Source organism: Pelodiscus sinensis, chromosome 5 (assembly GCF_049634645.1).
Source record: "Pelodiscus sinensis isolate JC-2024 chromosome 5, ASM4963464v1, whole genome shotgun sequence".
Classification (NCBI taxonomy): domain Eukaryota; kingdom Metazoa; phylum Chordata; order Testudines; family Trionychidae; genus Pelodiscus; species Pelodiscus sinensis.
This window is the reverse complement of record NC_134715.1, coordinates 93084639-93098949: the sequence shown is the minus strand read 5'-3', so window position 1 is coordinate 93098949 and position 14311 is coordinate 93084639. Positions and strand designations below refer to the sequence as shown.

Here is a 14311-nt window from a genome sequence, read left to right as displayed (position 1 = left end):
CCAACCTGGGACTTACTTGTGGTATGTCTTTGGAACCAAGTGCTTTTGGACCTTCTCGATTAAGGAAACTCCGATATGCCTGGTAGTTGACGCGTTTCTTTTCAGAGTCCTCAGGACTGAAAGACTTTGAAAGAAGAAATTTGCAGTAAGCAATGTAACAATCAAACTCAAGGCTTACTTTCTTTAAAATTTCCAAATAGCTTCTGGTGTACTAAAGCAGCAGCAAACCCTACGGCTCATTTTAAAATGCTGACACACAACTACAGGTTGAACCTCTGTAGACCGGCACCCTCAGGACCTGACCAGAGCTGAGCTAAAGAATTTGACGAACCACAGGGGGTCAATATTGTCTAGCAACATTACCAACACTTCCACTGTTTACTGGGCTCTTAGAAGACATTTAGGGGTAAATTAGAACTAAACAACATGCACGGAACACTGAGCCACAGGACTGGTGGCTGTAAACAAACTTTATGGGACTGAAACTTGGCCACACCCATGATAAGTGAACATCCAGCTATCTAAAATGATTGCAGACCAAGGATGTCGTGCCTTGACAGACCAGAGAGCACTGGACTAAAGAGGTTCAACTGTACTAGCAACACTGGCCTTTACAAAAGGAAAATAACTCTACAGTATTGCAGCACATCTCTTTAAATATGCGAAAAGAATTACTGTTCAACAGTGAACATTTTCACTATTTATGTTAACATCATGTTTGGATGAGCTCTATCAGGGAATAGAAATCCACTTTAAATTCATATTCAATCTTAAACCAGAATAATTTTCACATGTAGACATGCCCTAAGCTGATACACACAACCAATTTATTTTGCAATGCTTCAGATGCATCAGCCTTTTATTCATAAAAATCTAAGAAGTAAGAAAAGACCTATTAGAGAATTCAGGCCTTCCTCCTTGTAAATGCAATATTGTCTATTTCTCTTTACAAACACAAACTATGACTGTTGTTAAGCATACAGAACCTTAGAGACAATGTATGCCATTTTTAGCTTCTTATTTTAAAGCTTCTTATCTCAACATGCAGCTTATTGCCCACTTGTTCGCAGCCTGCAGTGAGGTTTGTGTTTACGTGGGCTCAACACGCAGCCTGTGGGTGGGATCCTTTGAACATGGCCTCCCCTGGGAACACACTCCACAACGGTGAGGGATTTCCCAGGCGAGGTAAATACTGAAAGATGCAAGCAGACGGCCTGGCTGGAACAAATGGATATAAGGGGTCAGCTTTTCTAGCCCCCAGGGAGGAGGTGCTGGGAGCCCCGGGGCATTGTGGGAAGTGATAGCTGCTTAGTCTTATGGGCAGGGCCTGAGAGGTGCTGACTGGCTCACACTGGCCACATTTATGTCTGGAGCCATGGCTTAAGGCTTAATTTTTGTATTCATGCCTGTCAGTGTGAAAGAAGCTATTTGCAAAAAAAAAAAAAAAAAAAAAATTATATACATACACACACAGGGTACACACACACACACACACACACACACACACACACACACACACACACAGGGTTTGACAAACGGTAGCGAAAATCACTTGCCAGCCCCGTACTGCACATGCGCAAGAGACTCATTGCGCATGCGCGCGCCACGAATGAACGGGACGCGCAGCTGAAATCTACTCGCCATAGGCGAGTAGATTGTATAGTTTGTCAAGCCCTGTGTGCACGCTCATGTGCTGTGAGTGTCACTGTGGCCCCCTGGGCTTCCAAAGTTGAGTAGCCCTGGATTAGAGAGTTGAGAAAATTATCTTCCGAATCTTCTCTCAAATTAACATTTAACTATTTGAAATATAAGACTAGCAGAAGCTTCTGACATTTCAGAGTCTAGGATTAACAACAAGGTAGGAATTGTTGAAAAGCTGATTATGCTGTGCTTAAGTCTGCATTTCTTATATTTATTAACATATATTCTAAATTAATTTCCTCCTGTGTCATCTACAGCATCCTGCATCGAGAATTCAGCTAGAACAGTTTTCATATTTGTATCATAACCTGTACCAAGCACATGCCTAGGAGTTATTTATTCTGGTAACAATGTATTTGCATACCAAGGATTCAAAAAACCCGTTCACTTCTGTAATCAATTTGAGCACCAAAAAACTCCCAGTCACCATCAATTCAGTTTTCCCCCTCCAAATTTCTGCATTATGTAACTATTCAGAGAAGTACTTTCTTCCCACAAAACTTTTCAACATGATATTTCTGTGCACATGTACCCTTTAAAAAGTGCTTGTTAACTAGATCTATTAATTCCTAGGTTAATTCTTTAAATATTCTTCTGGGTAATCTTTTTCTTGCTTTGTAAACTTCATTACAAATTTGACTTCTTGAAATGAGAAATGCAAAGGCAAAACATATTGACCAGCAACAATAGTTAGATGAGGAACCTGGTAAAATGAAAAAAAAAACCACCACCCCCAAAAAAAAAAAAAACCCATTCATACCCTTCTGTCAGCATCAAGCGCTAGTGACCTCCTTCATGAAAGGTCCCTACCTCAGGTTTTTGGGGAGAAATTTTCTGTTTCTTTGGCGTTCTCTTCTCTTCCTTTTCTGAAGTGATTTTTTCTTTTGTCGCTGCACTAGGAATCTCTCCCCCCTTTTTATTGCTCTCTTCTTTCTGTTTCAGAGCCACAAGCTTAGAGCTAGGTTTCAAAGGCAAGGTCTTATTCATTAACTCCATTGCTTTACTGACAGAAGTTTCTGGATGTGAACAGGATGCTCTTGTGTTTTCTGATTTAGCTTGTTCCTTTTCATTATTAGTCTTTGTGTCTTCTGTTGAGTTTGAAGTTATCCCTGGGGGAAAAAAAGAGGGAGGGGGAAGAAATGTGTGTTAACAGGAGAACTTTCATATTCCAGATTGAATGCTAAAGTTTTTCTGTATGCTAGCATTACTTTTTTTAGATTGTTTATTTTTTTCCATTGTGTTTGAACTTGTCTTGGTAGTTGAAATGATTTGCTTGTCTTCTGGATCTTTTCGAGCCTAAACAAACAAACAAAATACCAGGGGTTAGAAGTGTACACCTTCGGCAGGTTCAAACCATCTCTCTCAATTTCTGAAAGCTATATTTGGGTTCTGAAAAGCACTGTGTAAATGGTTAGTCCCAACCACTTGTTAGAACAGGATTTATTCATGCACCTCTGGAAAATACATCTAAGCAGATAAGCTTTTTAGGATCAAATTCTGTCCTTCTGCATACCCCCCTCTTCGAATGGGAGACATATGTCTAATAACCTATGATGATAAATTTGGTCCTAATCAGTTCATTTGGCAGCTTAAGAGAAACAGCTTTCATTTATGAATTTCGAAGGCGATTACTTTAACTAGTAAGTGTTCCCTTTCTGATTTACATCTGACCTATTTTCAGTTTGAATGTTTTGATTAGTTTCAAAATAAAATCAAGGAAGCAGAAAATCATAACAGTTAGAACAATCCTATTTTATGTATGTTTTAACACTGGTGGACAATGTCAGATTTACAACACTGAAAAATACAGCCTCCTATTCGCTTATCAGGCACTCTCTAACACAGAGGACCCACAATTTTAAGAATTCATTTTCTATGTTTTTTCAATCCCTGGCTTCTCTGAGATTGCCAACATTCTTGCAAGGTAGAAACAAAATAAGGTGGTGGTTTTGTGACGTAGACTCTCACTTTGGATCAGCAACTCAACTTCACCTCAAGTACTAAGTCACCAAATAGTCTACCAATCTGGGCTGAATTTAAAGTGGACCTACATGTGATAGGAAACACAAACCCTAAACCATTCCATTTTTATGTTGATAAGATTTTGCTACATAATTGCCTATAGAATACATTCAAAAGTACTAATATAACTTTGATTTAATTTGAATTTTTCCCACAAACTATTTCAGTCTTCAGTATTTTAATATTAAATTTTAACCTTCTACATCACATCTGAGCATGAATCACAATCAAACTGGAAAACTGTGCTACTTCACAAAATCAGTTTAAAAACTAAGACCAGTTCCACACTAAAAAGTTAAGTCAACCCAACTATGTCCCATAAGCTATGAAAAATCCATACCCCTCAGCAAAGTAGCTAAGCTTATTTATCCCCCAGACAGCACTAGGTCACTAGCTACCACTCCCATTACTACAGTGATCGGAGAACCATTCCCATTCCCATAACTCAGAGTCTACACTAAAACACTACAGCAGTGCAGCTGCAGCTATGCTATTGCACCAGTTTAACTGTATACTACGGATGTAAGCAACTAGTCGACTAGCCAATAAGCAAATGCTTATTGGATAGGAGACTCGACTAGTTCCCCCAGCTGCCTCTATCAGCAAGGGAGGGGGAGCAGAAGCTGGTGTTGTGGGGAAGGAGACAGTAAAGCTGGTTTCCCCCAGTAAGAGGAGGCAGGGGAAGCAGAGGCACAGTGGGAAACAGCACAAGTGGGAATTTCTTCAGTCCCCACTCGTACTGGTTCCCACTGTGGGCGCTTCTGCTTTTGAAGTGAAGTGAAGCTGAACTGCTTTTCAGAAGCAGAAGTGCCGCAGGGAGCACGGGGAGAGCAGGGACTCAAGCAGTCCCCGCTCTCATCATGTTCTCTGCAGCGCACCCTCTTGGGAAGAGGGGGGACAAGAGCCACTGCTGGGGGGAGCCAGCTTAAGAGCCCATTCCCCGCCAGCACTGTTTCTGGGGTGCCATCTGGCCCCCCACCTGTATTAGAGACAGCAGCGGGGATAGAGGACACGTTAAAAAGCAGCCCCTGTCCACAGGGGTCCCAAAGCGGAGCTGGGGCCCCCCCACAGACAGGGGCTGCTGCTGCCAAGAAACCCTTGTTCACAGCAGCCAGGGCTGGCCACGGACAGGGGTTGCTGAACCGCAAACATCACTGCGCTTCTGCATTTTAAATGTAGTAAGAGCCCAATGGCACTTACTGCATTTAAAATGCAGAGCCGTAGCATGGGTGGCTCTGGAGCCAACATAAGCCAGGACTTCAGTCCCGGCTCGAGTTCGCTCCTCTGGAACTACCCCAACTGCAGCTCTGCTGGGGTGCTTATCAACTATACAATTAGTCAAATAATTGCATTTTAACATTCTTAGTGTATACCCAACCTACAACTTGGTCTTGTAAAATTTCATATGTTAATAGAGAAATTATGCCCACAAACAGAAAACAGACAACTGAATGAGGAGTTTCATTGACTAGATTTCTAGTTCTGAAGAGATACAGAAGCCAGTAATTAACTGCTAATGGTTCAATCTTCTTTTCCAGTAAATTACTAATTATAAAAAAAACATTTTGTCAGACAATACTAGGTGAGTTCATAGATATAATTATCACCTGGATTTACTGTTTAATCTTCAGGTAAGTCTCAGAGTTAGCTTGTTAGACAGCTATGTACAAAGCTATAATTATGACAAAGGTGAAGAACTCTACTAATGAAGGGGCCAGTAAAGGAGAACTGTTCTGCTGCACTCACTAGGGCTATGTCTAGACTGCAAGCCTCTTTCGAAAGATACTTTCGAAAGAGCCTCTTTCGAAAGAGAGCGTCTAGACTGCACACGGAGTTTCGAAAAAGCAAGCCGCTTTTTCAAAAGAAAGCACCCAGTGAGTCTGGATGCTCTCTTTCTAAAAAGCCTGTTTGCTTTCAAGAACGCCTTCTTTCGAAAGAGCACTTTCGAAAGAAGGCGTTCTTCCTCGTGGAATTAGGTTTACCACCGTCGAAAGAAAAGCCGCATTCTTTCGATTTAATTTCGAAAGAACGCGGCTGCAGTCTAGACGCAGGTGAAGTTTTTTCGAAAAAAGGCTACTTTTTTCGGAAAAAACCCTGAGTCTGGACACAGCCTAGCAGCCAACAGAGCATAGTGACAGTTTCAAAGGAAGCAGTCCACCCACTCAACTTCAAGGATAAAAAGCAAGACACCTGCTGATGCTCAGGGAGGATGATTCTTACTGAGAATGGGCATCATAGAACACTAGAACTGGAAGGGAACTTGAGAGGTCATTGAGTCCAGTCCCCTACCCTCACAGCAGGACCAAGCACTGTCTAGACCATCTCTGATAGAGGTCTATCTAACCTGCTTTTAAATATCTCCAGAGATGGCAATTCCACAGCCACCGTAGGCAATTTATTCCAGTGTTTAACCACCCTGACAGTTAGGAAGTTTTTCCTGATGTCCAACCTAAACCTCTCTTGCTGCAGTTTAAGCCCATTGCTTCTTGTCCTATCCTCAAAGGCCAAGGAGAACAATTCATCTCCCTCCTCCTTGTAGCACCCTTTTAGATACTTAAAAACCGCTATCATGTCCCCTCTCAGTCTTCTGGTTTCTGAACTAAACAAGCCCAATTCTTTCAGTCTTCCCTCACAGTTCATGTTCTCTAGACCTTTAATCATTCTTGTTGCTCTTCTCTGGACCTTCTCCAATTTCTCCACATCTTTCTTGAAATGTGGTGCCCAGAACTGGACACAATACTCCAATTGAGGCCTAATCAGCAGAAGACTTCTTGTGTCTTGCTCACAACACTCTTGTTAATGCATCCCAGAATCATGTACAAGTACAAGTGGGCATAACCTTTTCAATCCCATAACCTAATGCTTCTAGCCTCCCCATGGATCTCCATAAAATACATACACACAAATATAATGCAATCCAGGAGTCACAAGAACATTTTAGTTTTAAAAATCTTTTTATTTTTAAAACAAAACTTATTAAAAATTAACCTTTTTTTTCTTTGGTGTTTCATCCAACATGGCCAGAGTTCTGGCAAATTCTTCATCTTCATGCAGCTGTCTCTCTAGCTGTGAAAAGAGGAGAATATCCAGGTTTTTGTCAAAGAATTAATTCATAGATAGTTTGTATATAAAGATAAAAAATTCACAAAACACATGGACAATGACAATAATTTAAATCAAATATTTCGCCAAGAGGAAATACTGCTGCATTAGACTTCTCCAAATGCTACAAAATGACTTGTTTTACCCCAAGTGTTGTGACAGTATTCAACTCAATGAAAGGTATCTGTAATACCAACCAACCCACTATATAAAGAGACACGCTATCTAGATATTTAGGAATAAAATTGTGCAATACCATTATTCTGTTCCTTTGAACATTTGGACTACCTTCTTAATACATTACACATCTAAAATCAGAAAAGAAGTCAAGATCTCACTACTAAATCTGTTACCCGGGAGCTCCCGGCTGGTCTCAGAGATCCTCTTCCAGAATTGATTTCAGAAAAAAAAAATCCTGTTCTATATTAAAACATCACCATAATGAAAGTGGCATCTTAATGCCAGTTTGCTTATTCAAAGATGGCAGATTTTTACAAATATATCCTCTGACATTTCCCTGGCTCTTACTTTAATGCATTTGAGAAACTGACATATTAGACAGATGCGAATCCTGTTGAAAAATATAGATAGCAATTTCAACAAAATAGATTTCCTCCAGAGTGAGATCTACACAATTCCTCAGATTTCATTTGCAATTAATTATTAGCTTGTGCCAAATAAAAATATAAAGCCTAGTTATATTAGGAACAAATGAAGGAAAACCTAACAAAGGCAACATCTACAACAGTGACAGGAATCCTTGTTACCATTATCATCATCTAATATTATGCCTTGAGGAAAACATTTGTCCTAAGGTGTTTATTGGTAATAACTGTACTCCACATTACAAATCAAATCCTTTTGCAACAGCAAGTAAACTGCCTTAACCCAAGAACAAACACGCCTTCCTGCATGATTCAAATAGATGACTTCATAAGTCCAGATATACCACAGGCACTATTTTCTATGTAACCATAACACTGGTAGTATACTGAAGCTGATGAATGGCATCTATCTTTCCTGCTTCCAGCAGAAAGACGAAAAAGGACAGAAACAGTATCATTAATGTAAATGAGGCATTTAAGTAAAAGATACACAAGAAATGTAATGGAGATGCTCTAATTATATCTACAGCACCACCACTCTTGTACAAATTGCATTAGGGATTTAAAGAAAATTTAGTCTTTTTTTAAAAAACGTACATTTAATATAAAAAGTTAACCCTATGAGAAGATAATATTTTCTGGCAAATTCATAGAGCACGGGTTCCCAAACTGGGGGCATGAAGAAATTCTGGGGGGGGGGGCAAGGCAACCCACCCCCCATCAAGTTTTGCTGCCCCAGTCAGTTCCTTTTTTTTTTTTTCCTCAACAAGTTTTGCTGTTGGGGGTAGAGCGGGGGCATGAGGGTTTTTCAAAAAAATCAAAAAGGGGGCATGATGCCAAAAAGTTTGGGAGCCACTGTCATGGAGGATGTTCTATTTTTTAATGTTTGTAAACTATAAAACATTTATTTCATAGAATACTTATGCATTAAACATTTTCCTGTACATCTATTAAACGTAAATTACCCACTCTTCCCTTCAATGAAGAAAACATGCACATATTTTCACAGATATTCTACCCTTCTCCCCATATAAAACAGATTCATATGTTGCTTATAAAGTTAAATACAGTAGTACTATTGTGGATAAGAAGGATATGTCTAGAAGTGCATAGAGATCAAGAGACCATCAAATGAAATGGTCATGGATGGCAGTGATCTCTTGAGATGTAGCATGCATTTCACAGGGCAAGAGAGAAGTAAAGAAGGGGGAAGGAAGAGTAGATCTGAAAGGGCAGGAGTAGTAAAGACAGGTAAGAGTGTGCAAGAGTGATGTAGAACCGCAGAGAGCAGGGTACATAAGGAGGCCCCATTTACAATATTAAAATGACATCCACAAAATAACCTTGCATATAATAACTTTATTGTTTAAATGTATTTTTTAAAGAAGGCATAAAGTCTGTCTTCTCTTTGCAAGTCATTGGAACAGCAAATTCATGGAATTGCTCAACACAAAACACAACAAAGCTATTTTGTTGTCAAGTGAAGGCTGTTAAAGAGGATTATTTGATTTGCGGGGACAGAGCACCAGGACAAAGTTTACCTCTACATCTTCCTCTAACTGCAGTTGCTTAGCAATGGCCTCATCTTCTAGCAATGAATCTCTGCTGTGTGAAAGCTGCAGTTGAAAGAAAGGAAAATAAAAACAGTTCAAGTTCTCCCATTATCTAGAAAGGTACCATGGAATACAGTTGTATTAATTATGAGGAGTATAATTTCCCTAGCCCAGGGGTCTCAAACTCCCCAGCCAGAATAGTTATGCAATGCACCATTTAGGTCCCCTCCCCTGAGTTTGAACCCCTGGATTTCATGCTTGAGATCTGCTTAAAGCCCAGGCCCTAACCCTAGAGCAGTGGTCTCCAACCTTTTTACACCCAAGATCACTTTTTAAATGTCAGGACAAGCCAAGATCTAGCCCCATCCCTTCCCCAAGACCCAACCCCTTCCTTGATGTCGCGTCCTCTCTGTTCCCCTCCTCTCCATCACTTGCTATCCCCAGCCCTTATACACTCACTGCGTTGAGACAGGAGGTGCAGGCTCTGGGGTGGGAATGAGGGATTTGGGTAAGTGAAGGGGTGAGAGATGCAAGCTATGGGAGGGAATTTGGGTGAAGGAGGAGGTGAAGAAGGAGATGCTGGCTTGGGGAGGGGATTCCAGGCTGGGGAGTGTTGGGGTCAGGCCAACATCTTTCACAAATTTTCAATTTTTAGTCAAACAATATTTTAGAAATTCAAACTGATATTCTCTAGTGTTCTTGACTTTTTAATCAAGCATTTCAGACAGTTTACTGATAGTACAATAAAACTCTTCACATAGAACTAGAATTGGGAGAAATTCCTTATCAGGTTTCTCTTTACACATGTAAAATATAGAATTGTTGAAGAAAAAAAAAAAAAAAAAAGCTTGTTCTTACCAAGTCCATTTTATAAATTAAAAAAAAAATCTGACAAACAGCAGCAGCTACAGGAAAATGGGTCCGTTGGTAGTTATTTAGTGTTGAAAAACATCGTTTGGTAACATCACTCTTCAGAGAACTGAACAGGAAGAGAGACTAGCAAACTGATAGCCTCCATTTTGCTGGTGTTTCTAAAATGAGTGTAGTAAGTTGCAACTTGAATTTCTTCAGTTGTTTAATTAAAGTCTTGTTTTCTTAGTAAAAGTTGAACCTCTCTGGTCCGGCAACATCCATGGTCCAGCATGATTGTAGTTAGCCAGATGTCCACTTATGAGTTTGGCCAAGTTTCCTGCGATTCTATAAAGTGTGTTTGTTTTTTTTAAAATAGTCGCCACTGCTGGCGCGCAATGTTCTGCACTGTTATTTAGTTCTAATTTACCCACAAAAGTCTTCTAAGAGCCCATTAAGCAGTAGAAGTGTTCAGAATGCTGCTATCAATACAGGCTTCCCACAGTTTGGCATAGTCTCTAGTTCGGCACCCATCAGGTCCTAAGAGTGCTGGACTAGAAAGGTGCAACCAGTATTTTAAAAATTTGTTTCCTACAAAATGATGCAATACTTCAAAAATTTTATCCCTCACCATGCACCAAATCTTATGTGTTAATAATCACTAATTTAATAATTTTTTTATTGTTACATGTGGTTAATGAATTAATTTCACAAAATCTACAAAACAGAAAATTTTGCTACAGAAGCATAGCACATATATTAGAACATTAATGAACTACTTTTTGCTGAATATCAAATTATACTTTTCTCTTTGAAAATATCAATGTTTTTTAGAACTTCTAATACATCTGGATTTGTTAGTCAAAATAATACTCATTTACACTAAATTTACACAAAATGGCTTTTAAAACAAGACATGTCAAGAATAAATGGTTATGTGGCAGCTCTGCATTGCCGTTAAGCAGTTCACTAAACCAGCCATTTTGATCTGCTATCATTAAACACCTGAGCAGCTAAACAAGAATATACTGAATACTCACTTCTTTTCTTTTGCTTGCTACCAATTTCTTTTCTGATCGTTGTACGCTACTAGTTCCAAAGTAATCGAATACTGAGGTTGGTGTCAATTTTACTGGAGATAAAGGTTTACTTCTGGCCTGTGGCTTAGCATCCTCCTTTCTTGCTCCTGCTGTTCCTGGACAGCTGCTTGCTGATGTTCCATTCTCCTTGGGTTTCTGTGAAGTCTTCTTATTAATGAAGTCATCTTCATCATCTTAACAGAGAAAAATATTTGATCACTCTGTTATCCTGAATATGTTCTTACATAATGTAACCGAGGAAAATTATTTGGGGCATGGTTTGTTATTTCTTCACCTGACATCTTTGAAAATTTTACAAAGTGTGAAATGTTCATTTAAAAAAATACAGCTCAAAGCACCACTTACATAATTCAATGTAGGCTATTGGTAATTATGTACAAATTTATTACTACTATTTTGTACTCATGCAGAATCTTTCATCCAAAGAACTTTATAAATGTATGTAAAACAGAGACGGCAATAGAATCAAGGTCTCCTGACTTTCAAACCTCTTCCGTAGATGAAAACAGCAAGTTATTAAGATAAAGGCCTTTTACACCATACCCCTTTAGTTACAACAACAACAACAAAATACACACACACACACACACACACACACACACACACACACACACCCCAAAGCATAGCATTATACTGATCTATTTTTCATTTCAGTATTTACATGGGCCTCATCACTTGAGTACCCCAGGATTGCTTACTACTATCTACTAACTAAAGCGACAGGGAGTTCTGTGGCACCTTATAGACTAACAAATGTATTGTAGCATAAGCTTTTGTGGGCAAAGGCCCACTTTGTCAGATGCATGTCATGATACAAAAATATTTTAGGACTTTCATAGTTGGTACCAGAGGCAAGGGAACAGAGATGCACTGAGGTGCATATTTCCTGGAAATGTGCGAGGCGACTGCTTGAATCATAAGATTTTTTTAAAAGGTTTGTGCCCATAACAGTAACTAGCAACTATACCTAGCATATGTGCGCTAGCAGTGGCAGCAACATTCACAAACTCTTATCAAAACCCCGAAATGCTTAACAAATTATATTACTTCTCCCTCCACTGAAAGTGTGATCATCTCTAACACAGAAGAGCAGCCATTTAATAGCATATAGCAAAAGTAGACAACAGTTCCACATACACAGTAAACCCTGAAATTCAGGGAATTTTGGAATAGCCCATATACCACAAAAATGAAGTGAGGCTTTTATCTTCCTTTCCTTATAAAGAGCTGTTTTTGTGAAAACGATGAAAAGAGTTTTATTCTTCCAGTTTTGTTAACTCATTTTTAGTATCCGCTCACAAGAAACCATTGCTACCAGATATTTTCATACATCAAGGTTTTCCAATAGGCAGATATTCAAAGAATCCATGTAATACAGTATTATCATTACTGAATCTTAGGTGGCCTGGCAACACAATTCATAGAAGAGATGTAAGAAACTTACTGTACTGTGTTACCTAGCTCTCTTGTAAGTAGATGACCATGCCCATCCTCGATCTTTGATTGTTTTGCTCAGCTTGAGCCTAATCCAAAGCCCGCTGTGGTCAATGAAAAAAAAAAAGACTTCCAAATTATTTCAGTGAGACTTAGCTCCCCTCATTTACTACTAATATCCAATAAATACTCTAATTAAAGAGGACACTCCACCAGGACTATATAATAAATCAAAAACTACAGATCCAATATGCCAAGAGACCAGATGAAGACGGGGGGAGGGGAGGGGAAGAAACCATACAGCATGGTTTGATTTTTTTCCGTTTGCTTTAATAAGATTTGTTTTTATGGTGAATTATTGCTAAAAGACTTTAAATTGAGGTATGTGAATTAAAAGATAAAGTGGCTGTCCATGGCCAGAGGAAATTATAGAGGGTATTAAGAACAGATGCAAAGGCCAAAAGAAAGTGAAAGGAAGATATGATTGGAGCAATTGAACAGGAGGCTTGAGTCAAGAGAAGAACTTAAAATGCACAGATCTGATAAAAGCAGAACTATACAGAGATTTCAAGTATCCTGTATCTACTTGAAAAATGTAAAACCAGCCTTCAGTTACAAGGGTGGTGTTTCTACTGCTTTCCTTGGGATACTACAGGCAGTCCCCGGGTTACGCGGATCCGACTTATGTCGGATCCGTACTTACGAACGGGGCTTTTCTCGTCCCGGAGGACGCGGGCGGCGGGACCGCCCAGACGCACCGCGGTCCCTCCGCCCGCGTCCTCTGGGGCGAGAAAAGCTGCGCCACGTCTCCCTAGTCTGCTGGGGCCCCCCCCACCCCAGCGCATCTGGGCCCCCAGCAGACCAGGGAGACACGGAGCAAAGCCGCAGAGGACCAAGGCGGCGGGACCGCGGCGCGTCTCGGGCCTGCGGCCCGCGTCTCCCTCCTCTGCTGGGGGGGGGGGGGCCACAACTAGTGCGTCCGTCCCCCCCCAGCAGACCAGGCTTTTATCCAGACGCCTGTGGTAGAGCAGCTGAGGCGCTGCCAGTTGGTCCCCAGCACCGCTCTCGGCACTACTGGATCAACCCGGCAGCACCCCAGCTGCTCTGCCCCAGGCGTCCTGATTCAGCCACTGCTGGTCAGTTTCAGCAGCGGCTGAATCAAGACGCCTGGGGCAGAGCAGCTGGGGTGCTGCTGGGTTGGTCCAGTAGAGCCGAAGAGCGGCGCTACTGGAGCAACCCAGCAGCACCCCAGCTGCTCTGCCCCAGGCGTCCCCAAGTCAGCCGCTGCTGAAACTGACCAGTGGCTGACTACAGGAAGCCCGAGGCAGAGTTGCTCTGCCCCGGGCTTCCTGGAATCAGCCCCTGATCAGTTTCAGCAGCAGCTGACTTGGGGACACCTGGGGTAGAGCAGTTGGGGTGCTGCCGGGTTGCTCCCCGCAGCTCAGAGGTGCGGCACTGCGGGGACCTACCTGGCAGCGCCCCAGCTGCTCTGTCCCAGGCGTCCAGATTCAGCCGCTGTTGAAACTGATCAGCGGCTGATTCCAGGAAGCCCAGGGCAGAGCAACTCTGCCTCGGGCTTCCTGTAGTCAGCCACTGGTCAGTTTCAGCAGCGGCTGAATCTGGACGCCAGTTCCGACTTACATACAGATTCAACTTAAGAACAAACCTACAGTCCCTATCTTGTACGTAACCCGGGGACTGCCTGTATAGTACAAAGGGAAAATGTTCCTAATATTCAGCGTAATGCTCAGCCTTGGTTGTCCTTTCCTTAATTTTATGTAGATCTGAAACAATGAAAAAATATGTTCACAGAAATTTTTGAGCAAAAATGTTTCCATTTTCCAACCAGCTCTAATTGTATCTCTTTATTTCTAGTTACATACTTTTATAAACAATTCCTTATTTCTTTAGTAGCTTTTCTAAGGGTATACTTTCCTTGCATTTT

General features: G+C 41.0%; 1 protein-coding gene across 2 annotated transcripts in view; it reads right to left on the bottom strand.

Annotated features, from left to right (window-relative positions):
- RFC1 (replication factor C subunit 1) overlaps positions 1-14311 on the bottom strand; it is an 82352-nt gene that overhangs the window by 27938 nt on the left and 40103 nt on the right. For both annotated transcript variants that reach the window (XM_075930561.1, XM_075930560.1), the window contains exons 5-10: positions 10873-11105; positions 8972-9046; positions 6712-6789; positions 2910-2997; positions 2512-2810; positions 17-124 (exon numbers count right to left, since the gene is read on the bottom strand). In XM_075930561.1, coding sequence (XP_075786676.1) covers positions 17-124; positions 2512-2810; positions 2910-2997; positions 6712-6789; positions 8972-9046; positions 10873-11105 — 881 coding nt within the window. The remainder of the gene's footprint in view (positions 1-16; positions 125-2511; positions 2811-2909; positions 2998-6711; positions 6790-8971; positions 9047-10872; positions 11106-14311) is intronic.